This window comes from Xiphias gladius, chromosome 20 (assembly GCF_016859285.1).
Source record: "Xiphias gladius isolate SHS-SW01 ecotype Sanya breed wild chromosome 20, ASM1685928v1, whole genome shotgun sequence".
Lineage (NCBI taxonomy): Eukaryota > Metazoa > Chordata > Actinopteri > Istiophoriformes > Xiphiidae > Xiphias > Xiphias gladius.
This window is the reverse complement of record NC_053419.1, coordinates 21,645,289-21,672,816: the sequence shown is the minus strand read 5'-3', so window position 1 is coordinate 21,672,816 and position 27,528 is coordinate 21,645,289. Positions and strand designations below refer to the sequence as shown.

At 42.8% G+C, this 27,528-nt stretch overlaps 2 protein-coding genes across 4 annotated transcripts; both read right to left on the bottom strand.

Annotated features, from left to right (window-relative positions):
• Window positions 1-1,769: 1,769 nt before the first annotated feature.
• Window positions 1,770-12,333, bottom strand: otpa (orthopedia homeobox a). 3 transcript variants are annotated; one of them, XM_040157534.1, is made up of 3 exons: window positions 10,250-12,333; window positions 6,291-6,712; window positions 1,770-3,264 (listed from the first exon to the last, which is right to left on the bottom strand). In XM_040157534.1, the coding sequence occupies exons 2-3, from the start codon at window positions 6,708-6,710 to the stop codon at window positions 2,743-2,745; spliced, it is 942 nt and encodes a 313-aa protein (XP_040013468.1). In that variant the 5' UTR covers window positions 6,711-6,712; window positions 10,250-12,333; the 3' UTR covers window positions 1,770-2,742. The 3 variants fall into 3 exon arrangements, with proteins under 3 accessions (XP_040013468.1, XP_040013471.1, XP_040013469.1); XM_040157537.1 differs by lacking the exon at window positions 10,250-12,333 and adding an exon at window positions 7,206-7,495; XM_040157535.1 differs by lacking the exon at window positions 10,250-12,333 and having other exon boundaries at window positions 6,291-7,495.
• An 872-nt stretch (window positions 12,334-13,205) lies between these two features.
• Window positions 13,206-27,276, bottom strand: tbca (tubulin cofactor a). The gene is made up of 4 exons (XM_040157538.1): window positions 27,114-27,276; window positions 18,640-18,745; window positions 16,110-16,196; window positions 13,206-13,509 (listed from the first exon to the last, which is right to left on the bottom strand). Exons 1-4 carry the CDS (start codon window positions 27,164-27,166, stop codon window positions 13,429-13,431), a joined length of 327 nt encoding a protein of 108 aa, XP_040013472.1. The 5' UTR covers window positions 27,167-27,276; the 3' UTR covers window positions 13,206-13,428.
• Window positions 27,277-27,528: the final 252 nt, after the last annotated feature.

Genomic DNA, 27,528 nt, shown 5'->3' with positions numbered 1-27,528 from the left:
AATGGGGCCTCCGTGAATGGAGCCTGTAGTATCAACAGATAAGGGATGACAATACAGTAGAACATGGTTTTAATGATATAAAACGTGTCTTTATAGGAGAAGTTATAATTGTTGAGTAACGCTGTACATTAATAACCACTTTAAAATGTTCTTATGTCAGCACACAACTACCTAACACGCCTGTTGTAATGTTAATACACCGCTTCTGCTACCTGGGGCGACCTAAAGTAAAGTCTTATCCTGTCGTGAAAAGGTTCCCAGCCGCGGGATCGTCATCTTGTTTCGGGCCCTTTAGCACACGCGGGGTCACTCTGTTGTAATTTCGGCCCAACGACGCCAACATGAAGGGACGCACCTTTGGCCCCCCTGCTGATTTGTCCGTTCGGTCCTTACCGAGACTGACTCTGACAACTCTGATCTTGCCCAAATCAGTAACTGGGGATTGAATTTTTTTTTTTTTTTTCCCTTGTGGGGAGATGCTCCTTGGTGACGTACGGCCACGCTCCAGCGACCGAAAGCGACCCCTTGTCCGCCTGCAGAGAGAAACGCACGACTGGATGGCGATGGGTCTCTTACCTCGCTGTGGTCCACACTCCCCCGGGCCGGTGGTTTTTTACTCCGTGCAGGAAGGGGCAGAACGGGCGGCAGTTCTCGGGCGTGTAACACGCGGGCGATCCCTTTCGCGGTTTTTGAGGAGGACCGGTTCAGGGACCCTGGACCCAGAGGCAGAGCTGGAAGAAGACCGTTTAGTGCTGCATTACAAATTTCGCTTCATTGAAAGTGCAGAAGTATTGTCAGCGAAATGTGCCTCAAGCACCCGAAGTAAAAGTAATCATAATGCAAAATGAGCCCTTTGATTATAGTCTATGACTGGGTTATTATTATTATTATTATTATTATTATTACTGATGCATTAACATGCAGGCAGCATTTTGACGTTGTATCCGGTTGAGATTGGGCTCATTTTGATGACTAATATCAAACAGCGCCTCATTGATACACATTTTATAAACTTGTCGTGTGTTTTGTACATACATTTTACACTGTGGCAAAGTAACTGTGGCTGTCAAGAGAAACCCGTAGTAAAAGCTGCAATATTTCCCTGGGAAATGAGGTGGCGTGTAAGTATCAGGTAGCACTGGATTACTCAAGTAAAGTACAAATGGCTCAAAACTGTACTTGAGTAAATGTACTCAGTTACTTTCCCCAACTTCCCACGGGTTCTTGTTTCAGAGATGTCTGAACACAGACCAAAGTCCAGTTGCTAAAGAAAAAAAAAAGACTTTTACCTCTTAAATTTCACTTGATGTGTTTGATGCTGTGGATTTCTTAGCTTTGACGTGGGGCTCACGCCATCTCCCTCATGTCTTGACTTACTGTCGCGAGGAGATCCCTCAAACTCCTCATCTGGCACACGACGTCCCGTGGCTGGACAGAGGATCGGATTCTGGACTCGATGGCCGATATTTTAACCACGGAGGCGAGTTTGAGGGCGATCCGCAATTAGGTTTGAACTGGAGCTTCAACCGGGATGGGACGGTGGAGTCGGGACGCGCAAGTGGTACATCAGTGTGTTGGACCGGATTAAAACTGCATTTGATTTTTGTTATTTTTGAGAAAAACTGGAGGATTTAATGTTCCTGCATGGGTTGAGAGAAATCCCTCTACGTTTAAAGTGAAATAATCCATTTTCACAGCACAGCGGCCGGTGCCTTTGAAACTGCTTCAAGAAAGGAGGTTTGGATTCGTGATGTGACATAATTGAAAATGATTTTTATTTGATCATTTACATTTAATTGATATAAACATGTCCATGGAAACAAAAATGGTTCAAACATGTAAGAAAGTCAGATTTGATAATAAGCACAGACATAATTTTGGAAACATAAGTTATCACAAATCGACCAAATGGGAACAAGAGTGTTTCCGCTACACAAAACATCCTATATAACAGATTATAGTTAGAGTCAGTTTCCATGTTTTAATTTATAGTATTTCCCTTATTTCTTTATTTTTATTTATTTTTTGCCTTGGACAGCACATGCAGGCAAGTCCTTTTCCGTGGTGTCCTGATTCCTGCCAGATCAGTTCCCCCCCTCTCTCTCTCTCTCTCTCTCTCTCACGCTGTCGCTCTTCCGAACTCCCAGGCGTCTTGGTTTTAAGCACGTCCACCGTGCGTCCCTTTGGCCCCCTCCAGAGTTGCGTGCTGCGCAGCGGGTTTTGAAAGGGGAATCTGTTTTTCGTGTGTGTGTGCGCGTGTGTGTGTGTGTGTGTGTGTGTGCGTGTGTGTGTGTGTGTGTTTCAAAGTATCCACAGAATTTGTCTTCGGAAAAACCGCCAGTCACCAAGCGAACGTCACTGAAAGCCCTGCGACGGTAAAAGCGAGGGCTGCATGTGCCAAATAAATAGGTACTGGACAAACGAATAGGTTCATTTAAATAGACAAATAAATAGTCGCCATAGGCTACATGCGAAATAATAAATCATAGCTTGAAACTGAACCAGCCCTATGCTTGACCAAGGCCCACAGGCCTGGTGAATAGCTTCAGTTTTCCCTCTTGTTTGTGATTTGGGAGAGAAAAAAATAAAAATAAAGGCCAGATGTGCAGCTCTGCGGTTTGTGATGTGAACAAGTATCCTGCTTGTATTTTTCCCGGTGCGCCGTTTGGATGGACTGGATGAGTAAGAACTGAATGCAGAAGATCTCTGTGTGGGTGAAAGAAAAGCTCTTCGCCCTCCTGACTAGGTGAAACTCATGGATACTGTGTGCTCCAGCGCTTTGCGGCGCAGCGAGGCGATGCTTGTCCCTCTCCAGACGTCACTGTCCGGGGAGCTACACAGCTGAGGCGAGCCGGTCACGTTGGTCGGGCCGGATAGGGACGCGGGTACCATCCCCGGGAAAGTGGGCTGGTAGAGGTGTGACTGCAGCCCGGAGCCGTTCGACGACATGTTGGATAGACCCATGGAGTTGGGCGGCGGCCCGGCGCCGAGGCTGCACTGAGACAGGGACTGAGCCATGGCCTGCTGGCGGCCCAGAGCCGGCGGTAGCTGCAGCTGAGACACGCCGGGCATCCCTGCCGTGGCCCAGCGGGTGTCGTTGGCGTGGAAGGAGCAGAGGCTGTCGCCCATGGCGGCTGCTGCTGCCGCGGCGGACGGGAACTGAGGCAGGCCGTGGTGCGTCGGCAGGAGAGTGCCCGGAGCCCGGAAGACATTGGTGGTCTTCTTGCGCTTCTTCCACTTGGCGCGTCGGTTCTGAAACCAGACCTGCAGACAGACAGAGGTGATGAGTGACCGCTGACCGGTCGTGTTGTCAGAGCCGTAAGCCATAAAAAGCTTAGGACTTCAGCCAGTGATCATCGCCACCATGATGCCAACAACCGACGATAAATCAGATCCAGGAAAACACAGATTTATGCTTCTCCCAGGATCCTACCAGCTTCCATCAGCGTGGCTTCTGTCAACACTGCTCAGATTTATGGGTAAAGGTTCCCAATCCATACAAATAAATAAATAGCATGTGGGAACATTTTGTTTATATTGGGGGTTTTCACTCTGTATCCCGATCCTTGACACCGAGAACCGTCTAAAACATTCAGGATTTGGTAGAACAACACACATGACAATAAGGTTTTTTCCCCCCAAATAGTGGCATTTAAAAATAAATTAAAAAAAAAATTGTGTTACATTTCTAAAAAATCAGGGAAGAGTTTTGTCATTTCCAGTCAGTAAATCGGCAGCATTTCCTTAAAAAAATATACTACAGGTCGCATTGATCGGCTGCTGGCGTGTGAAGTTACGTTTTTAATTCGTGACAGTTTCAGTTTTGTGCAGAAATACCCACGTTTACCAACATCCCGCCAGCCCCGGTGGTTTTTAGCGGTTTCGGAAGGAGCCAATGAAAACCGCGCCGCGCTCCGATAATAAAGATAATGTAGCCGCCGTGACAAACAGTCTCGCTGGCAAACAGACTTTATTCCCGGAGTCCTTGAGCCGCTGCAGGTTCGGCTGCGAGCGGGCGTCTCCGTGATTAATGTGGAGATTTGGTTGAGAGAGTGGGGCGCGGTAATAAGAACGGGACAATCTCAGCCGCCCCCTCCCCACCTCCCCCCTTCGGCGTAGCCAGCCGTGAAATCCGGCCTGAAATGCATTACACTTCAGAGGAAAGAAAATGCGGTTCCTCATTCCGTTTCGGGAGAGACGGGGCCGGACGCAGTGGCGGCGCGTCCGGCATTGAGACGCTGGGGAGCAGTGACAGGGCCCCGTCGCTAAACCGACTCTGGTCCTGCCTCATATTTTCAGCCCTATCATAATAGCGGATGAGCGTCATTACACTAATTCTTATTTTATGTAAATAGCACAGAGAACCCGAATCGACCCGTGCAGGGATAATAATGATCATCGGGTTATTATTTCACATGCGAGCGACCCAAGTGCCTTTTGCCATTTGCTATAGTTAATAAGCCGGTGACTCTCTGATTCCTAATGTGGTTGGTATTTTTATGAAGTATTTGGATTTTTTTTTTTTGTGTGCAGAAGTCACTGGGGGAACCGCTTTATATCAGGATGAAGTACAGCAGGACAGGATGCATTCATCGCGACGAGGTTAAAAAAAAAGAAAAAAGTGTTAAAAAGGTTTAGAGGAGAAGCAGAAGCCAGTTTGATCCGAGGCGATTATAGCGCTGTAATAAAGCTCATCATCCGGTTCCCTCCAGATTAATTACATCAAATGAGACGGACACGAAATGCGGCGCAATTTTAAACCAGGCAGAATGAAAAGGCTGCGATCCGGTCGCCGCGTTGAAATGTCACGTCGCTGCGCAGAGTTTGATCTGAAACAAAACTGCCGCACGCAGACGTTGGGCGAAAACCGCAAATGAAATCGGCCACCGGTCAAACAGCGAGTCTGCGCGTCCGTTTTCCCTCAGTCTCGAATCTAGAAACAGTGACAGGCTGACGAGGGGGGTTGTCAGGAGTTTTAAGGCCGTGACAGGAGGAAAGGAAATATAAAAATAAAGATTCTCAAGCTGGGATAACGGCTGTCATGCTGAGGCCTCGGGATCTACAGTGTGCGGGGTGAAGCACGTGTCTAATCCACAGGGTCGCCGGTTCGAATCCGGGTGAGGGTTTTCGAGTCCAGACTGCAGTGGGGCCAAGGCGCCGAACCCACACACACACGCACACACACACACACGCACGCCTGAAACCCGTGTGTTGGAATCTTGACTCAGTAGTTGTAGAAGCTGGATCACTTTCCTCTAAGTCCCTATAAGAGGTAAAATAACAGGACCTGATGTAATCAACGCTCCAGCTGCGGTGTGTCGTGTGAAAGCTTTTTTTAAGGAATGAAATAAAATACAGAGCAAAACTCAGGGACATAAATTAAATTCTGGATTTTGCATTTAGTTTTCTTATTGTAGACAATTATTTCAGTGTAACCGAAAGCTGTTTTCTTTTTTTTGTTATTTGTGCATATGATTTAAAACACACCCATTAAGCAGGCATCGGTTATTATTTAACAGCCTACAATTAAAAATTAATTCTTTCCGTTTCTCCCGAAGATAAACAGCCGTTAAAAATCAGAAACGTTCATTTTACATCCATGAAAAAGTAAATTGCATTTTTTTAAATTATTATTATTTTTTTTTAGTTGGAGCAATTTTTACGTTGATTACTGAGAGGAAACGGGTTTTTTTTTTTTTTTTGTCGTTGGCGCGTTTCAAATAGCTTATATGCAAATCGGTCTGGATACATGTGGCAGCCGCTGAGACGCTCCGGCAACGCAAAGAGTGAACACAACGGTTCAGTTCAGAAAATGGGGACTCGAAGGGGCCGCTGCAGGAGCGTTTCCATTTCCCTGCATTCAAATCCAAATGTGTGTCCTGCATCTACTGGCTGCTTTTCCTGCATTACTGTCGTAGCCACCGGCTGGGAGCAGGTTCTTAGTTCGGCCTTATTTTTGGAGTTGGTGGAAATTTAGTTGCAACAAACAGGCGAGAGAGGGATTTTTTTTTTTTTTTTCCCCCCCGAACAGATTTGTTTTGAAATTCTCAGGCGAATTTGTCCTGCCATAAACTGCGGCACATACAGTTTGTCTGTTGCTGCTTTACACGTGTCTCTAAAATAACGTGTGAAATAAAGATGTGAAGCGGGAAAATGAGCCGTTGTTTGTCCCTTCTCTGCATCTGGATCGCGTCGAGGTTTGTTCTAACCGATAAATGTGACCCGTTCTTGATTTGAATAAAATAAAATAAAATAAAATAAAACAAGAACTACGTTTCCAGCCGCCCTACCTGCACTCTGGACTCTGTCAGACCGATCCTGAGAGCCAGCTCCTCCCGCATGAAGATATCGGGGTAGTGCGTTTTGGCGAAGCTCCTCTCCAGCTCGTTGAGCTGCGCCGGGGTGAAGCGGGTCCGGTGCCGCTTCTGCTTCTGGGTCTGCTGCCCTCCAGACTGGTTGGGGTTGTTGCTGCTCTGCTGCTGCTGCTGCTGCTGCTGCTGCTGCTGCTTCTCCTGCTCTTTGCTGTTGACCTGCACCGGGTTGCCTCCTCCGCCGCTGCTGATATCATCACCAGGGAGCATCGTGGTCCCCTCCACGCCGTCCGGGCCTGGGCCGAGCTCACCGGAGTGTCCCGGGTCAGGTCCCCCTCCGCCGAGCCTGCACTTCAGAGCCTCCCTGTGGCCCAGGAGCTCCGCGGCGGCATCCTTCATCCCTGCACAGACAACCAGAGCCGGTGAGATTTTTACAGGCAACACTTTCTCTGCAGGGGGGGAAAAGGACGTGGTTATGCATTCTGAGCTGCACACAAGCGAAACACTTTACAGGCAAGTGGGAGAAATCGTGAACAGTCGGAGCATCGTCGTGCGCCGGCAGAAAATGACACAAAAGCTGCACATGCACTAAACCGGCCCGGGTGCAATTTAACACACACAAACACAAAGGCGGAAATGTAAAAAAGCAGCTCTTTGAGGGAGACAAGTACAGCATGCGCATTACAATCTGCTCCTTAAATACTCTTAATTCAATTCGATCTCACTGATATCTTAGAAAATTGTTAAATCAAATTATGCAGTAATATAATAATAATAATTACTTTTCCAATGAATTAAGCGAGTTTAGTTCACTTCGGTCACATTAAGATAATATAAGAAGCAAATTGACAATTTTCTGAGCTTGATTCAAGATTAGAAGTGCCTCCAGCTTACAGTAGAGTTGAAGACCGGAGTTTGGTGATGATAACTCACCGAGGCGAGCATCCAGGAGGTCGGCATGAGATAGCATTGCGCACCGCTCCAGGGCGAAATGCTATTCCTAAAAAAAATCTCTATGACTTTAACCTATTTAAGAAATATATATGGCCTAAATGAAAGCAAATTCGGTTTGTGGTTAAAAGGGAGGTTGGTTGCATTATAATGTAGTTTAGAGAAATGGGGAGGCGCTTAACAACGGAATGAACCCATGAGCTTCTCCAAACGACGACCAATCAGAGCTGAAGCCTGAGGTATGTCAGCTTTAGCCCGGGACCCCAGCGCCCCCCCCGCCTCCATCCTCTCACACCCACAAGTTCATTCCTCCTCATTCCCGTAATTGGCTTTGATTTCTCCCCCAAATTACATCCAATAAAATAACCTGATTTAATATCTGCGTTGAAGGCTTCGACCCCGCTCAAGAAATGTTGGATCGCCGCGGTGTTTGTTTAATTGTGCATGCTGCTCTGCACGCGTTTGTGCGGGGGGAAAAAGCCGCCCGAACAGGAATCGGGAGTCATTCAGATGAGGAGGCGCTGAGTGGCCGATACGCTCCACGCGACGCCCCGGCGTGTGAGCTCGAGTCCGTCTGAGGCCGCGTTTAGGAGCAGTAGCAGCATCGTTGCCCCTTTCCTCCTCTTTCACGACACGTTTTAGTCTCCGCGACACCAAATGCCTCTTGGAGACCAAGTGAACCTCTGCTAATGTCCTTGATTTCCCAGTCAGCCAAACAACAAACTTTATACAATTCTAACCAGGCTAATTTTCAAGGCCATTAGGCTTTTATGTAATTAGTGCCAAATCTATACGCCTTTATTGCAAATATCAGAGTGGGATCAGTATAAATTAGTGGTAATTTACTAGTATTTAGGCCCAACTGTCAAGAGGGGAGGGTCCCGGTGTAAATGATGTGTGAGCAAATTAATTCGGCGGAAAGTGGAGGGAGTTTAACATGAGCTGTGAAAGCCCGCGTTTGATAGAAGGGACACAGTTAATGTGGCCGGGACGACGTGAGTGGCCTGACACCTGAATAGATACACGGGTAAACACACGATCCCGTGCGGAGCCCTTTGGAGGAGGGTTCCTAATCCCCGGGTTTTCATAATCCGTCTAAATTAAGGTTCGTGTTTTGGGTTTTTTTTTTTCAATGAGACAAGAAAAACCGTTCTCAAAAACCGGCTCCCCTCGTCACTGGATAAACTACAATTAGACTCAATTAGCACAACAGCTTTTTTGTCTCTCTCTCTCTCTCTCTCACACACACAAACACACTCACACAAGTCAGCCAAATATTTAAGGACCCCCCAAAAAAAAAAAAAAAAAAAAATCAGACATGCTTTAGACAGATGTCGGGTGGTTCTGAGAGAGCAGATTTATTTATTATGGGCTGGAAAAGTGGCACAAAGGAGGCGTCCGAGCGTGAACCCGGGGCTCGTTGGGGCTCTTTTCTTCATCCATCCCGGCTTCAATTGCCTCTGCTCATCTTTTATTTGTCCGCAATCTGGTGGCACGACCGACAGACCGGGAGGGAGGGATGGAGGGATGGAGGGATGGATGGAGTGGAGAGGAGTCTTGGGCGGGAGTCCGCCTCGGACGCATCGGGACGCGGAAGGGGGATCTCGTCTTTGCGCTGATGCCTGCGTCTTTCTTCAAAGGAGGAAAAGACGATGCGCGATTGGAGATATTTCCTGTCCTCTCCTTTGTCAAGGCTCCTCTTCCTTTTAGAAGCCGAACCCGAGGTAGACTTCAGGAGGTTTAAGACTGGAACTAAACGGTGCTGATTCAGACTAGGCTTTACAATATTTTTTTTTGGGGGGGGGGGTATAGCTCAACATACATTACCGGGTTTGTTTATTTTCCAGATTTACGACGAGATTAACTATTCGTACAAGTCTGCGGGCTACGATTACTCTAAGTAATATTTATGCGCAAAATTCCCGGTATCTCCCCGTGTTTCCATATTTTACGCAGCTTTTCTTGGCGCGCCGAGAGCCTGGAAGGATCATTTAAAATCATCACTTTGCGGGATGATGGATTGCGCGCCTCGTTTTACGGCTCTGCAATAGCCCCGCGGCTTTATGGCTGTACAAACAAACGTGAATGACTCCTCTCGCGGCGGCAGGTCATATTTAACCCAAACACCGACAGGAGAGGGGATCGTGGGACGTCAGGAGGCACGAGACATCTGTGCCAAAGAAGGGGGCTAAAAACACTAAAAACTTATATGAAGTCCTGCGATATTTTGTGAGATTTTTTTCTCGTATTTCCTGACCGAAAAAAGGGGCAACGTTTGTCAAGTTTTTTCATGGTGGATAAGTGTTTTTAATTTGTTTGTCTGTTTGTTTAATTGTTTGAAATAAATGCGTCTGAATGCTCCAAACAGCTCTGGCTGCCTGTAACGCAATTTAACTGGTTTAGTTGGTACAGACGGAATTGAATCTTGCGAGATTTCATGCTTCAAAACTTCACTCAATGCACTGGACACTTAACGCAGGAGTTATTATTATTAACATTAGTATTAGTATTATTATAGGTTCTTTATTTTATTTGAATATGAACCAATTTGTTATTTGATAAATTACCCACCCTGGAAGTCGGTATTCCTATTACATGCAATGCATTTAGTTCAACTATTTCAAAGGAATCCTTTCACTTAATAGTGTCAGTAGATTCAGTGTGTGTGTGTGTGTGAGTGTGTGTGTATAGAAGGTCTTTTTTTTTGAGGTGATAAGGCTGTAATTAGGGTAAACAAGGACCCAAAGCAGAGTTTGCTACATCTCTCCTCCTGCTCACATCAATCTTATGCATGATATAAATATAAATAGACAAACAAATTCGCCCCCTGCACGTTAATGCGGTGCATCTGAGTGGAAAGTAGACATTTTCACGCGTTGTGGAGACGAGGAGTGACTTTTAATAAAAGTGAAGAAAAAAAACACAACTGTAATACTACTGTAAATGGTGTGTTGGAGCGTCAGTGTCTGAGGACATTGCGTTTTTACCTCAGATCCCAGTGTGCGTGACTGCTGCTGGTGGACGAACAGTGGCTGGCTGGCGGGGGCTTGAACCTGTGACCTCCCGGTCACAGTACAGGCTCTCCGAACCGCTGGGCCCCAGTGATTTGTTTTTCCTTCCTCTCCGCGATCCGCCTTTGCAGCCTGTATTCACTCAATTAGAGATTTCTGAGGAGAAAAACAATCGATCTTCCATCTGCACAAGCCTCGGGTTTAACGAATGAGATTCTTGTTTCGTGCAGCTGATTTGGCGACAGTCTGGGGGATTAGGAGGAATAGGTCGGCTACTGTGTGGAAACAGGAGAGGAGCGGCTGCTGCTGCCGCTGCCGCCGCTGCAGCTCAGCTGCAACCGCAGCGGCCCGCTCCGCGTCCAGCCTGCGGCAAAAGTTTGACACGCACAAAGTTTAGCGGCGGCGCATCTGCGCCAAACGCACCCCGCCCGCTGCTGCGATGCGGGGCAACTTTCCCCGCAGTTACAGTTTATTTTTTTAATCATCGATAAACTGAAAATGGTGTCAGTCAGTGTTACGTTAAATACGCAGGATACCGCTAGACCGTTAACGCTCACGCCATCAAGCAGCGTTTTAAAACCGGGGATGGTTCCCGAAGAGCTAATCTTGCCCATTTTATTTACTGTTTGGTGGTTTAATTGGCTGTATAACAAAATCACAATATTTCGTGTGCCCATCAAATAGTCCCACACATAACAGCAGCTGTCAAATGAAAAGTAGTGGAGTAAAAAGTATATTTCCATCTGAATTGTAGTGGAGTAGAGGTATTAATAACACATTTAAAATACTTAAGTACAATTCTAACGTTTCGGACTTGACTTAAGTACTAGTACTTAGTTACTTTCCACAGCTGGATAAAACACCCTTTTTGTGCTTGCTCTCTCTCATTACCGGACTGAAAACGGCAGGTCAGTTTGCTCCGAGGTTATACTCGGGCCAATTTGTCCATTTAGGACCAATTCCAGGAGGCCCGCGGCTGGTTCCCCTGCCCAACTGGCAGCAGACAGGGCCAGGTCAGGTGATCCTGGGGCGAAGGGTGTCCAACCAGTTTTAAGAGAGGACATGCCGAGCACAGGAGGAGGACCTGCTCCATGGGAATATCGGAGCGACCTCAAAATACAGCTGACAAATCAGGCCACGAGGGATTTCCAGTCGTGGAGAGTAACCCCGTTGAAGCTAAATTCAGCAGAGTTTTGAGCTACTTGTTCTTTCCCTGACTATTTCCACCACATTTCAGACCGACAATATTTTTATGTCCTTTGACTCCGCCACGTTTATCCGACAGCTTCTCCGGATCAAGAGCCCACGTGCAAATCACGCGGCCCCAGCAGTTTACAGGATACGAGGTACTTCAATAAATGAAACCACCCAAACTAGCTGCATTCGCCCCACTTCCGCCGGCTGCAATAGTCATGAAATCCCGCTTTCGCCGCAATGCATTAGTCACAGAAATCCAATCACATCAGGACTTTGAACGGCGCCATTCTGCTGCCTAATGAGCCCCTTTACTTTTGGTACGCTAGGCCTGCATTTTGCCAATAATACCGCCTTTCACTTAAGCAACATTTCGAGCCCAGGGCCGGTAAGAGAGTATGTTTGCACTGCAGCGTACCCCTCGAGAACAGGATCCGGACGCTCCCCCTCCGGCCGCTACATGCTCACGGAGCACTCGGCAGCCCGCACACGGGGTCCTCTGGTCACATAAGCCCGGGTGCGGCGCCCCGCCGCCGCATCTCTTGCCTCAATTAGCGCCGCTGCCCTCTGTACGGACTCGATTAGGCCGTGATTTATCCGAAAGAAATATAATTATACCCCCAAATAAAATAATCAGCATTGAAGAGCGATTTCCTTAACGAGATGGAGCGGGGTAGATGTCACGGAGTAGCAGCGCCTCATTAGGGTGGTAATGAGACTTCGGGGTGATCCCGATAATTATCGAAATCTGTAAAATAAGGATCAAGTCAAATGTAACCTTAATTTGTCTGGCAATTCATTTATTATAAGTTCATTTATTAGCATGACTATTTAGGAAAGGACTACCTCGGCCTTAATACAAGGTGTCGTTATTTTAGGCCATTTGGATAATGGATGTAACTGCTGCAGGGACATCACACAGGCCTGTTTTATCATTCATGGCCATAACCAACATTTGTCATTTGACTGACAGGGTTGCCGAAAGTGCTCTTGTCTTTATTGTGGGTATAACACACACACACACACACACACACACAATTCATTTGGCTGCTGTTAACAGGAATAGCAGCAGGCGAGTACACTGTGCAAGTAAATCCATCGGTTAGTATTTGTGTCGAAATTATTAGCTGATTAATCCATGGAAGGAAAAAAAAATCCAACAATTTTGATAAGCGATGAAGTGTTTTAAGCCATTTTTCAAGCAAAAAAAAGCCACATATGGTAATTTGCTACCTTTCAGTAGGTTGATGACATTGTAAATTAAGTATCTTTGGGTTTTTTGGACTATTAGAAACTTGTGATGGGTATTTTGCAGTACCTGCTGACATATAGCAGAATAAACAATTAATCGATTAATCAAAAGAAAAATTGACATATTAATTGATACTGAAAATAATTGTTAATTGCAGCTTTTGTTAGTATTCTGGGATATCTCAGCATCAAGGGTTAGAGCCAATTAAGGTCCTGCAAGCTTCAGATGCATAAATAAAACGAAAGCAACATGAATTAAAAAAAAACAAAAACTGTCACTTCATAAAACACTGGAGCTTCTGCAGTGATCTGGATTTGTTTTTGTGTCTACAGTGGTGACCAATTCAAATCAAGCCAACAGTGGATCCATATCATTAAAATTGATGGTAATTACAAATAGATAAAAGATATATGTGTGTGTGTATTTAATCATGTCTATGAAGTCTGGGCTGTGTATTAATATGACAAAAAGCCTCCACTCCTCTACTGAAATAAACTCAAAGTTTATGATATTCTGGTGGGATTTTACACACAGCGGAGAAGCATTACCAAATGTGGTGGCATGTTAACAGTAAACAGTAGAAATAATTACATCAACAACAGAGACTTTGAATGTGTTCAGTTTGCGTCAATGGCTCCAAACAAGGCCTGATGAAAGGAATGAACATTTAAGCAAGTGAATCTCAGTGAGAACAGAAGCAGATCAGAAATCATCCTTCAAGCTTCACTGAGTCCAATACGTTCCTAGCCAGTTTGTACTCCTCCGATTCAGCCAAATCCTCTTCTGTTTCCTGGAAAGACACACACACACACACACACACACACACACACACACACACACACACACACATAAACACAGAGTTTTGTTTTGATGCTATTTTAGAGAAATGCTGCCATCTCCTATACCCAAAATGAGGAATTACAGATGGCTTAACAAGAATAAATCCAGAAGTCTTCCACTTTTTTGCAGAACTATCAACGTAAAAAACATATTTGAACAAACCTGTTTGCATGTCATTTCATTGTCATCATAAAACTTCATGCTTGAGGTCATATTCCAGTCAGTATCGTGTTACTGGGATCTAAATTTAGTAGTAAAGGGCTGGACCAGGTGAAAAACGTGACTGTATGGTGTCCATCAAGTGAGTGTGAGCTCCTGTGGTGGTCACCGCAGTGACAGCGCTGCTAATGAACTCTGATGAGCGTGCACGTATGCGCATGTCTGTCTAAAGGAGGAAGGGAGGATGAGTGATAGGGAAGTTGTCATGTTGCTAATTGCAGGTTAGCTCCTTCTGCCCACTATCCAAGGCTCATGTGAGAAAACCAACATGGCCGACTGGCTTAAGAGTTCCAAGTCGATAAAACAACTTCGAGATGTAATATTTGCGCGAGGGACGACAAGCCAAGAGGAGGACGAGCGCACCGCCTCAGCCTACCACCGGTGTTACGCTGTATTCGGTGACCGTTCGGATTCTGTGAGCTGTAATCAGTGAAACGGCGTGTTCCGCCTTCAGGCAATCTTAACTGCATAGTGCATGCAAAATATCAGTGATTCTTTCATTGATCTTCACTGAATGATAAAAGTAGAATTCGTACGATTTTTACTGTGTTGTTTATAATTTATCTTCTACAGCTTCGGCATCTGCAACACAGGCATTTGCTCTTCCCCAAGTGAGAAGCAAAGGCCGTTTTCCCCTCACAGCAAAAGAAAGAAATGGGTCAGGGCAGGGTTCCTGAACGCAACAGAGTAGATAAAATATGTGCTGAAAGCCCTACGACCCTTCAGCCCAGCAGAATGCCCATGATTTATGTTAAGATGGTTAATTACTGTAGTTTACTGTAGATTTTACTATAGTTTTAATTTCGCAGAAACAGTTGAAATTTGTTTTGATATTGCAGCTGAGTGAAATAAAAACAGTGTGTTATCATAAACTAACAGATGTCTTTATTCCCCACCAAACAAACTACTTAAAAAGATTCAATAAGGGATTCCAAAGGGCCTGTATTTGATAAAATGCTACTGAACTCCATCCCTACAAGTAACTGTGGCATTGTTTCTAGAAAGACATGTTGCTGTTGTGCAGCATACAATTTTTTATTTGAGCACCACAAATCCCATTCAGCTCCAATGTATTTGGGTGAAAGCAGAAATCTAAGTGGCAGACATTTTTTGCCAAATAAAAATGGAACACATCTCTATGGCAAGATACCAATAGGAATGAAATGACTAATATGGTTTTTGGTATAAATTGGTATGAGTAGTGTTGGAGCATTGGAAGTTCAACCAAAGTCCTTATAGGCAAGTCCCGCCGCTCGGCAGCCATCTTGGGAACGTCCCCGGGCAGTTGTCTCGGGCTAACTAGAACAGGCCCTTTTCTAAATCAAGGGGGAGACAGCCATAACTTCACTCTCAGTGTACATAAAAACCGCATGTATAGACTCGGTGGGGGGCAGGATATGTGTCTTACAACCGCCATCTTTGGCGTTACGGTCTTTTCTATTCAAAATACTTTAAAGTCATTTGACAAGAAATATAGTTTTTCATGTGTATTGAGAACCCATCAATAAAAGGTAGGTGCATTGGGAAATGTCTTCATGTGTTGCCTTGTTAATAGTACTGCATTCATGGAAGCTAGCTATCAAGACAGCAACAATAATGTAATGTCGTTTTGTTGTCTGGTTGGTTTTTCTTTCATTATCTGTGTCTATGGGAGTGTTTGCCTAAATCTGACATTAAACTGAAATCCAAACACAAACTCACTAAATGCAGCTCTACGGAACATTTTAGCCTCTTTATGCTCATCATTTCGGTTTTGCAGCATATTTGATGTTAGATGTCAAGAGCCATGACAACTTTAAAAGACAACAGTGTGTTAGGGTTTTGCATCTGTCAGCTGGTTTTGATGTTTTCCTGGCAATAGTGGCAAAAAACTGTTCATACCTCTTTACTTATATTTATATAACATTTATTATAATCTTTACCCGTCCTCCAAAATCAAAGTACAAGCAGTTAGTTATGCCTAGTCTCGCCTCCTTACGCCTGTAGGTTCCAGATCAGCCTTGTAAAAGCACCACAAAGCTGATCTGGAACTACTTCCTACCTTCCTGTAGAAGCAGAAAAAGGACTAAAAGACAGCCCACTGGATGGCAAAGAGCAAACCAGTTTGTGTGCAAACCGAGCGCAGTTTTAGAGTAGATTTACAAAAAATTGTTATTTCTGTCACCATGTGCCTATAATACAGTCACACCATGCAGTTTTTCAACAAGGCCATAAATTAGTTATAGTAACAATTTAAATGGACTAAGTTTCATCAGTACAGTTTTGTGCTGTTGTGAGATGAAAAATCGTTTTTACACTTCCACTTAATGGTGACCCAAGAGTGTTACGTACTAGTAACTGAAGCAGATCTGCGTGTGCTATGGCCAGACGGCGGTGGCAGTCTGGGATCATCATTCTGGACTCCTGCAACACCTCCATCTGAAACCACACAGAGACCACATCAGTGCCATCATCATTTTTATTAATCAGAGTACCCTGCTGTTATCATTTTTCATTACCCGTCTTCACAAAAATCAGCACATTACTGAACATGTATTTTTCAAGTTTAGAACATTAATTTAAACAGCCAGATACAGGAATATTCATTCGCTGAAGCCTTGTTCCTGACAATAACGTGCAGGGTGTCCCACATACACTCTGCTGTGGTTAACATCTCCCAACAAGCCGGCGGTATGAAAAATGTTATTGAGTTATCGATCGGGCAGGGAGTTGGGCAGCAGGGGACCACCTCGATCTGACTGTACACCTGAATGAATGAAGAAACCCTGAACCGAGGGCAATGTGATCAGGCGTAAAGAGGTATTACTACGCCTGGAGTGAAACTGTGTTACAGCCCGGGGAACTTTCACAGCCACGGCTAATGTGGAATTCCCCCAGCTGGCACCCTAAAGAGCAGAGAAGAGTTGGCTAACGCTGTCAGACACACTCACTCATGACAGATGCTTCCTCACCTAGCCCTCTGTCGAGCTGAAAAGTCAAAACATGGACTCAGTTACACACATGTACATTACACGGCTATGCACACTAACAGGCGCTCAGATGAACTCATGCACAGGCAGGCTGGAAGACTAACTGACATACTGAAAGACAGTAGACAACTAGTCGAGCTGGTTGCCATGTAGATGTGACAAGGTGAGCAAGACTAAGCGGAGGAGTGCTGAAACAGAGAAAAGTCATGGTGCCCTCCCAGTGCAGTGGAATGATCCCATCAGCGCCGGACAAAGATGACACTTACAGCGTATTGATTCCATTAAAATAAAAACCTCTAATCCATCCTGCCTCAGACCTCTCATCTCCAACCATAATCCATCTGGCCTCCCAATCTCCCCATTTAACACCAGCCAAGCCTGCAGCTCAGCCTGAGCCACCGCTCTATGAATGAACAAACAAAACAAAACACACACAGAATTTTAATGCTACCCGTAGACATAATGAGATGTGGTGTCTCCACAGCAACTCCTGCCTGAAACATGTAGAAGTGAAACCCAAATTAACTTGCTGGAGGAAGTGTGGCTCAGTACTTGTGGACCATGACCACATATTTTGTTACTGTCCATGAACTCAGCTTTTCTGGGACACAGTGGGGCATTTAATTTCAATGATACTGAGCTTTAGTATTGATGTTTTGTTTCTCTCTCTTTGGAGAAATGCCTAAAACGTCTGTGCGCATGTAATATTGGCCTGCTCAAGATATTTATGGCTGCAAGTGAAACCCCCTTCTTTTGGATGTTTTCAGAGACATGGTCAACTACAACTTACAGCCTGTAAATACAGAAAGACATAGGTCCATGCTAGCACCTCTATGAAGCTTTACTTAGGTACAGCGGTGCTTTGAGTTAAATGCTACCATCAGCACGCTTACAACCGAAAGTAGTGGACAAACGGAGATTTTCACCTGATGATGGCGCTTGATGAAAAATTAAGAGATCACCATCAGGGGATCACCAAAGTTATTAGGATCCATCCTCTCTCATCAAGGTCAGTACAAAATTTTCATTCTAATAGTTGTTGAGACTTTTCAGTCTGGACCAAAGTGGTGGACTGACTTACAGATGAACATTGCCAACCACAAAGCCACACCATGGGCATGGCTAATAATGCTGTGTGAAATGAAATTTTTATTCTCAGGAAACAAACAGTGATTAATGTCTTTTATTTAACATTCTTCTTTATTTCACCTTTTTGCCCCATATCCCTGTGTAATGAACTGTACCAATGTATCTGTCTGTGTAAATTGATGACCCTATCTTTAGGTTTTCTGTTTTCATTTTTCATTTCAGTCAATTTGAAATGTTATTTTAAAAAAAAAAAAAAAAAAGGAAAAAGAAAAAACCACACAGAAGTATCCACATACAGATAAAGTTAGTGTTTAAGATGCTACCAAGACATCAAGCAAGCTACCAACATTTGTATCACACAAATTTGCACACCCTGTACTGCTTTCTCAAGTGGACAGGAAAATGATGGAGGGCTGCAGGCATAGTGAGAGAGAATGGAGAGCAGGATATGGGCCAGTGATCTGTTAGGGACACTAAATTACCAGCATGTGTCAGTAATTATCAAACTCCTCCAAAGTAACATGATATAATTACATCTGCATCAAGCAAATTACAAAATCACTAATGATTCTCCTCTCAAAACCTAATTCTTCATTATCACTGTGGACTGACCTCATTACATGAATATGGGGCTACTCAAGTCATCGACATACAATTCACTTCCTAACTACGGGAGAGCAAAAACCCCTTTCACTTACTACAGCATCATAACAGTTGGTGATAAATGTATAATGCAAAGTTTTCAAATTAAGACACGTAATTGTTGTACAGTATCTAAGAAGCCAAAGATAGGACCCACGTACCTGTTTCTTGATGACATAATCATCTCCTGCCTCTGCTTTCAGGCGCTCAATCTTCTCCTCCTGCTGCTTTGCCTCAGTTATGTACGCAATCTCCTCTTTCGCCAGCCTGCAGAGAACAGGAAGAGAGGAAAATACAGTTCATAGTTTAAGGTAGTGACACAGGTGTTGTTCTATCAAACATGAAACATAAATGCACAGCCTCCCAGACAGATAATATAGGCCGAACCATGAAAAGGCGGGTGTGATGGTCATCTTTCACAGACAAGGCCATCTATCCTCATTCTCTCCAACGTTTCTCTGACTGAGGGGACACAGTGAGATCATCTCCCGTAGGATGGCAAGACACACACCTCCATATAACAACCAGTGAACACATCATTCCTTCTCACTGCTGCAGGGCCCACAGAATACTGGTATCCAAGTGGATATCAGCCTCAAATTATGCTTTGATATGAAATGTAGCTTACTATTTATACGGTGATCTAAAATCAACTTCTACAGATGTATTTGCATGAAAAATGTTTTATATCCAGAACAAACACTCACTATTACACTACATTATTTATAAAATACAGCTGCTTGATCGCTCCTTTGGACACATCCATGCACATTTATAAAAAATTTACAAGTCTTTCAAAAGGTCAGTCCAATCAAAAGCATCTGTGCTATCTTCTACGTGTAAACTATTGTGCCAGCTGTTTCAAAAAAAACTGCTAGGCCATAACACAGAGACATAAATAAAATGGAAAAATCAATATGCTTTCATAAGAAACAAGTCGTTAGCACGGAAATAACATTATCCCCTTTTAGGTTAGTATGGCAAAGTAGTTAGCAAACAGGTGCTTATTTACACATCAAAATTATTATTTATTTGTGTCCACCTGATGAATGTAGGTCCAATATTCACTCTCTTTTAGCTCAGTTTTTGGTCCCTACCTCCTGCTGAGGAAAATAACTGTCTCTTTAGCTGCTGAATGCTCCACTATGTTCATCAGCTGGTATCTCACTGTGTATGTGTGCGGTTGATGCTGAGCAGGTAGTTGACGGTGGCTTTTTAGAGCTTTTCCTCTGAAAACCGCATACGACGATGCTATGAGAGCGGTGAGAGTGAACCAAAACAGTGAAGTTGTGGTACAGAAAAATAAACGCTGACCTGAATCTCACTATCAAGCTCCATAAAGCTGAGAGGAGGTGCAGACTCAGCTGACAATTCTTTGTAGGTTCATCAATATGAAGCAACTGCTTTCACATTGTCACAATGTTTTTCACATTTTCATTTGATAAATTATCATTACATATCAAATCAGCTGCTTTAATAGCAATAAGACAAAACAACTGAGCGATTCTTAGTGGAGAGGTACCAGCAATGGGCAATAATGGTATTGGATTGATAATCAAATTAGACTGGATATATTACATAGATTTCATACTGCATGTGGATAATATATTTTTAAATGAGTAAATTTATGTTTTATAGGATATTTTTGTTTAATTTGAACATTTCTGGAGAAGGTTGAATGGATAAAGATAATGTCTAACACTCTGGGAATTTATAAAAACCTTCTTGTGATGAGTGATGATGGGGGGGTTGTTCTTTAAAATGGAGCTTTTAGGGATTCAACTGCAAGAAAAAATGGAATTATATATATATATATATATATGACACTGTCCTTAAAAATTAATTTCTTACATTTTCCTTATGAGTCCTTGTAATTGTAGAAACTTGTAAACAGTTCAAGGCTATGTTACAAACTGTAGGTACGTTTACTTGAACATCTGATCATTACATGAGTGCATCACTTAAAACTATTTAGAATCTTTGGCCAAATACAACACTGAAGACACTGTCTATGTCTCCACAGCCCAGAATGTCAAAGATCCAAATAGTCTATTTTTTTACCATTTCTATTTACACCACAGACTAGTCTATCTACACTATTCATTTAAGTATCCATGATTCTTATGTTTTTGACTACAAGTGCCATAAAAGAGAACATGAACCAGATGGTAACACATTAGCACAAGTAATTTATCCAAAATGTGTAAAAAAAAAAAAAAAAAAAAGATTGGTACAGTAAATAGGTTCTTTAATTAATTGCTGTCTTAACTTTTTCCTTGCTTATTTTAGTTTGAATTAGACTTACAATAATTTATAAAATATCACAATAGCTGTTTAGAAATTACAGCCATTTTTATACAGTCCCTCCATTTTCAGAGGCTCAAAAGTAAAAAAAAAAACAAGTTACTTATAAATATAAGGATTATTTTTAATACTTAGATGGAAATCATTTGCAGCCAATGACTGCCTGAAGTTTGGAACCCATGGACATCACCAAATGCTGAGTCTCCTCCCTTGAGATGGTTTGCCAGGGCTTTACTGCAGCCGCCTACGGTTGCTGCTCATTTGTGGGTCTTTAAGCCCTCAGTTTTGTCTTCAGTAAGTGAAAAACCTGTTCAATTGGGTTGACGTCAGGTAACTGACTTGGGGATTGAAGAATATTCCAGTTCTTTTCCTCATCAAGGAAAGAATTCTGTGATCCTTCACTTTAGTTGTCCTCCTCCCCATTATGTTTAGGGTCACTATCCATCCGTACTGTGAAGCACTTTCCTATTAGTTTTGCACCATTTGGCTACATCTGAGGAGATAGTATAGCCCTATACACTTCAGAATTCACCCTGCTACTTCCATCAGTGGTTCATCATCAATAAACACCAGTGACCCAGTTCCACTGGCAGCCATACATGCTCATGCCATAAGACTGCCTCCACCATGTTTGACAGATGATTTGTTGGCTTTTGATCATGAGCCGTTCCTTTCCTTATCCATACTCTTCTCTTCCCATCATTCTGGTAGAGGTTCATCTTGTTTTAATCTGCCCAATGCATCTGGTTCCAGACCTAGGCCGTTTTTTTCAGATTTTTTCTGGCAAAATCTAATATGGCCTTTCTGTTCTTGACTGTTACCAATGGTTTGCACCTTGTGGTAAAAACTCTGTATTTACATTCATGACGGCGTCTCTTGATTGTAGACTTTGACAATGATATGTCTGCCTCCTTGAAAGTGTTCTTGACCTGGCTAGATGTTGTGAAGGGTTTTTTTCCCACCAAGGAAAGAATTATGCGATCATCCACTTTAATGGTCTTCCAGGCCTTTTGGTGTTGCTGAGCTTGCCAGTACATTCGTTCATTTTAAGAATGTACTAAATTATTGCTTCTGCCATCTGTCTAACAAATTTGTTTTATTTTTTCAGCCTAATGATGGCGTCCTTCACTTGCATCAACATGTCTTTGGACCGCATATTCAAAGTTCCACTGAACAGCTACCAAATGAATATTCAACGTGTGGAATCAACTCCAGACCTTTTATCTGCTTTGTCATTAAATAAAGAGGGAACAGGCCACACCTGGCCATGAAACCGATTATCAGTCAATTGTCCAATTACTTTTGAAACCTCTGAAAATAAGGGATTATATGTATAAAAATGGCTGTAATTCCTAAATGGTTAATGCGATATTTTTGTTAACCCCTTGAATTAAAGCTTAACGTTTACACTTCAATCACATCCTGATGGCTTCATTTCAGATCCACTGTGGTGGGGTACAGAGGCAAAATTTTATGTTGTTACTGTCCAAATACTTATGGACCCAACTGTATGTATTTTGCTTATTTCCCCTTAATTCAGCCGTGTGAAAATATTCAGTGCCTTTAGATAACTCTGACTCTTATTGATTAAATTTAATTTGTTCTTCCAAAATACTCAAGGCAAGACTTTGCAGGAACACAATTCACAATAACTTCCACAACACTGATGATTTGTTTAATTGAATGAGTTTGATCAATGTAATTCAGCAAACCCTTTTCTTGACCAGTCCTACTGTGAAACAAAGTAAATTCTTAATTAATTTGTTGTTACCAATATACTTTTCAGATAGGTGAATTTCAGAATTTCTTAATTTTCAATTGTTAACACTGAGTTCCAACATAAACGGACACTGTAGGCCGCATGCCAGTTTCTCTACTTTTTCCAGTGTTGAGTAAACATGCAGCAGCCAGACAAATAAAAAACCTTTTGCTCTCCTTGTTAACTTTACCATGCCTTCCTGCTTGCACCTTACCACCATGCTTATCTGACTCCTTTATCCATCTCTATCGCCTCTCACACACACACACACACACACCTCCTTTTTAGAGATTAATTGATCATCAATTTAGTCCCTAATTTGGACCAAGTCAGGTGGTAAATGGGCCTCTTTTCCTTGATTGTTAGTGAAAATAGGCTTGACTACATTGATAAATTTTGATTATTTATCAATTACGGGCCAAATGGAACAAAATCTATTAAACAGATTCCGACCCTGATTGGCATAATGGAGTTTGAAAATATCACTATTGATAATGATTCCCAACTAATAGTCCTTTTCCGGCTGTGCCTGCTTATTGGAATGACAACACAAATTTCATTTTTCATAAAATCAGCTGCGTGTGCATAAGTGAGTGATCCTTCATTAATCATTTACATTACTGGAGACCCTTCCCTCTGTGTTGCACTACTCCTTGCTTAGCCAAGGAAGCCAACAGCACTCTGTCATATTTTACATCAATTACCACTTATTCTAATACAGTTCCATCAAGAGGCTTTTAAACAGGCACCATATGCAATAGCAGCTCCCTGCCTTCCACTCTCATTCTTGATGCAGAATGAGTGATGTCACCTGTTTAGAGTAAAAGAAAGTGGCAAAGAGGGGAAAAGATGGAGGAAGGAAGGCTGGAATAATTTGAATAAAACTGAAGGACAGTCTAATAACAAAATGTCCATTCCTCCCTTTCCAGTCCTGATGTTAATTTCTTATTTCTCCCAGGCTTGGAGCGCTGTGTGAATGAGGGGTGGGGTCGTGGCTGGTTTTAAATAGACCTGCCACCTCAGGCTTAATGGAAAAGGCAGCTCTCTGGAAAATAGAAAAAAAGGGAATTAGAGTCAGCCGACACACACACATTCGGCCGCCTCTTCTAGCACTGTATTTTTGAGCCACGATGTAGTCTGTGCTGGGACCGGAATGACAAAGGCAAATTACTGTTGTCATTTTATTAAGGGTATCCGCCTCGCTAGGGCAGAAAGCCACTGACTGGAATGTGCAAAAGCCACTGGAAATAGGCCTGGCTAAAAGAGCAGGCAGCTTTCCTCTAAACTCCAATATATAAAAGGGAGAAGGGAATGAAGAAGGCAAGAGGAGAGAAAAAGGAGAGAGAGATGGGAAAAAGACTGGATGGGAGGGACACAAGATTATGAAGAGACAGAAAGCAGTGACAGTCTGTACATTTAAACTTAACAGCTTGATTAAGGGTCCATGTCTTGGCAGTACTTTTGGCCTAGAGGGGGCGAGACGTATTATCTCTTGCCTTATGTTCAAAGAGTATACTCAAAAACATCGGCACAGTAGTTGGGGACAGTACTGGATGATGAAGTACACTAGTGATACTACTGCACTGCTTTTTTCTATACTGGACATTGAGTGACATTATCTTCTATGGGAAATCCAGCCTCCATCATTACCACCTCAGGGAGCCAGTTAGTAATCTGACCCTCATCAAAACACAATCGATAACACATTACAGAAACACCATTGACAGGAGGGAATTAGAGGTCTGCCTGATCGACGAGAGATACACTCAGACCATCATACAGACTACTATACTGAGCCCATCACTGCACCACACTTCATAATACCTACAATATTTTCTACTCCAGCATGGTAAATCTGGCCATTGTACAATTCAGATGCAAAATCAGAATGGATGCGAGGTCTATCAATTGGATGGCTTAAACTGGATGATGAGCTCAAAAGGTCCTAAATCAAAAGGCCTGTTCTGTAGCATACAAAATCTATCTAGACATAATGTACAAACCAAGCCGAATTTTTCTACAGTACAAGTTTTGATTATCTGATTTAGCACTGTCAAAATTGACAAAAATTATCTTTGACTATTCCTTCTAAAAAATTAAAACAAAAACAAAAAAAAACTAAAAAAAAACAACACATGGGTTCGAACCATTTGAATATCTTTTTTTTTTGGATATAGCTTGCATAGCTTGCATACAACTTTATCTCGAGATTCCGCAGCTTTGCCGTCAACTGACCAAAATCCAAAATATTTCCAAACGGGGCTTTTTAGATTGCTTGGAATGTAAGTTTTGAGGGGCATTTTTTCGCAAGTTTTTTACATTTAATAGACTAAACGATTAATTGAAAAATAATTGGCAGATTAAAAGATAATGACAATAATTGTTAATTGCAGCCCTTAAAATTTACTGCAGGACTACTGTATTGCATTACATCACCTCATAAAGGTGTTACAATTTTCTTTGTGTGTGCAAGTTAATGACTTGAATTCCCACACTTCACTGTAGTCCTTTAATATCACCCTACCAAGTGAGGTCTGCCAACTTAATTTGCATATACTGAAACAAACAATATGACTGCATGACTTGCCTGTCTCCAGGAGAACAGAAATGGGAGATTAATATAATTTTAACACAATATAACAAACCTGCAGATGGTGCTGACGTGTTATCCCCACATCAGATGCACCAAAAAAAAGGCCTCAGAAGGGTTTTTAGTGTTCTTTTAGGCTTACAGTATGGCCCTGATAAGCCTGGCATAGATGTGATCCTCTTGCCGTACAGATAAATTCAAGAGAAGTAGTCAAAAAATTTGTGAAAGAAGTTCATATTATACGGTTAGGGTACTACAAATGAATTAGAATAACCTATTTTTGTGTGGGAAATAAAAAAGCGTCATAGACTCAGTGGCCATTTTATTAGGTACACATGTAAAATCTAACAGCTCAGCCATAAATTCTACCTTTACCAAGATCTTTATTTTGATTGGCACTGTCAGAGGTTATTATTGAGGTTGTAGCTTGCAGTGGTGTTGAAGGATTTTATAATGTTTTGCTCATGCCGTTTATAAACATGAGGGCGTAAAAATATTATGACCATCTTTCATTATAATGCAGTCCAGTACAACAATACCACTTACTATGACCTCAATAATAAACATATAGTGAATTATCACCTCTCTGAAAGCGCAACAAAAACTGCACACTGCAGTCTTCCTAAATGTAGAATTTGTGGCAGATCTGTTGTATTGTGCTATACTTAATTGTATACATGTACCTGATAAAGTGTAAGGGGATTGTATTTTACAGTTTACAGGATATTCTTATGATGCACAGTAGTGTAAAAAAGTTTAAGGCATCTGATCGGTCCCAAATTCACTCTGCAGCAGGACAACGGACCCAAATATTCAGCCAGAGTCATAAAGAACTATCTTCTGTGACAAGAAGGACAAGGAGTCCTGTACCAGATGGTCTGGCCCGAACAGAGTCCTGATATCAGAGTCAGAGTGGGATTACATGAAGACACAGAGGATGCTGAGGCAGCCTAAATCCACAGAAGAACTGAGGCAAGTTCTCCAAGATGCTTGGAACAACCTACCTGCCAAGTACATTGAAAAAACTGGTGTTGTTCTAAAGGCAGTGATGGTCACAGCAAATACTAATTGATTTAGATTTGTTTTGTTTACTTCAATTTGTATGGAGTTCATTAATAAATAAAAAGTATTCATCGGATGACTTGTGTGCCTCACATCCATGTGAAGGACTTGCCACCTAGGCCATAACTAGCATTTAACAGGACACAATGAGAGGTCCCCTGTTGTTGCGTCATGACTGTGCAGATATTCCCTACATCACCGCAAATGTTTACCATCGGTTCAGACTGGGTGGGGAAAAGTCTTGCTATATGGAGCTAAAAAACAACAACAACTAGACAGGGCTTTGGTAAAAACAGCAGTATTTATCTAACGTTAGCACGGATATGTCCATGTGAGCATCACTGTGGCTAGCAATGGTTTATTTTATGTTTGCAACCACTAATGCTAATAAAATATCATATCATCAAATGTAAAGGAACTCGGCTACGAGTGACCATTTCCACGAGTGTATATGACAGTTTGAGCAACAATGCAGCAGACGTTACCTCACAGACGAGCCAAAATGCAACTTGTTCTCAGCAATGTGTTAGCTAGCTAACTAGCTCTAGCATGAGTCGACCAACGTTAGCTACCGTTACAAGTTAAACATTATTTATTTATTTATTTACGCTGTCTTCGAGAGTCCAGTGAGCTTTCGTTATCACACCAGAAACATTGCCTATGTAGCGTCAAACAACAAGGAAGTATAACTACTGCAAACAAAAGAATGCTGCCTAGCCATCTCGTCAATGACCGCAGGCCACGACAAAGCAGCGGAGTAAAATTAAAAACCTCCCGGGCAAACAGTCTCCCATGCGAGGCCTGGCTTCATGTCGAGCCCAGAGTTCCGCCCGGCTAAGCTAACTAGCTCCCTTTTGACATTAGAAGCTTCCTTGTGATGCAAAAATGACTACAACTGGTGGGGAAAAAACCAGCCTTACCGCTTTACGATGCCAGTTTTGATCTTAATTTGCCGTACTCTTGGATCTGCCATGGCTGTAGATGCTGTGTTATTACTCAGTCTTAACGTGACTCAGATAAATGCGCGGACGATGTGCGGGTGGAAGTCAGTGATGACGAGCTGCTCGCAGATAAGTCGATCCTTTCGGAGTGGATTATCGAGCGTTGGGATCAGAATGACAGGTTTTGGGGGGGCTCATCTGGTCCTTTTGGCTACATTTAGCTACATTTTTCCTGCAAATATGTTTATACAGTGGTGCAAATAGCCCTCTACAATGCAAAAACAAACAAAAACAAAAAAAAAACTGTATTCAAAATGTTGCTTAGGTAAAAGTACACTGTCAACAAAATTTACTTAACGTATCAAAAGTAAAAGTACTCATGCAGCAAAGTTAG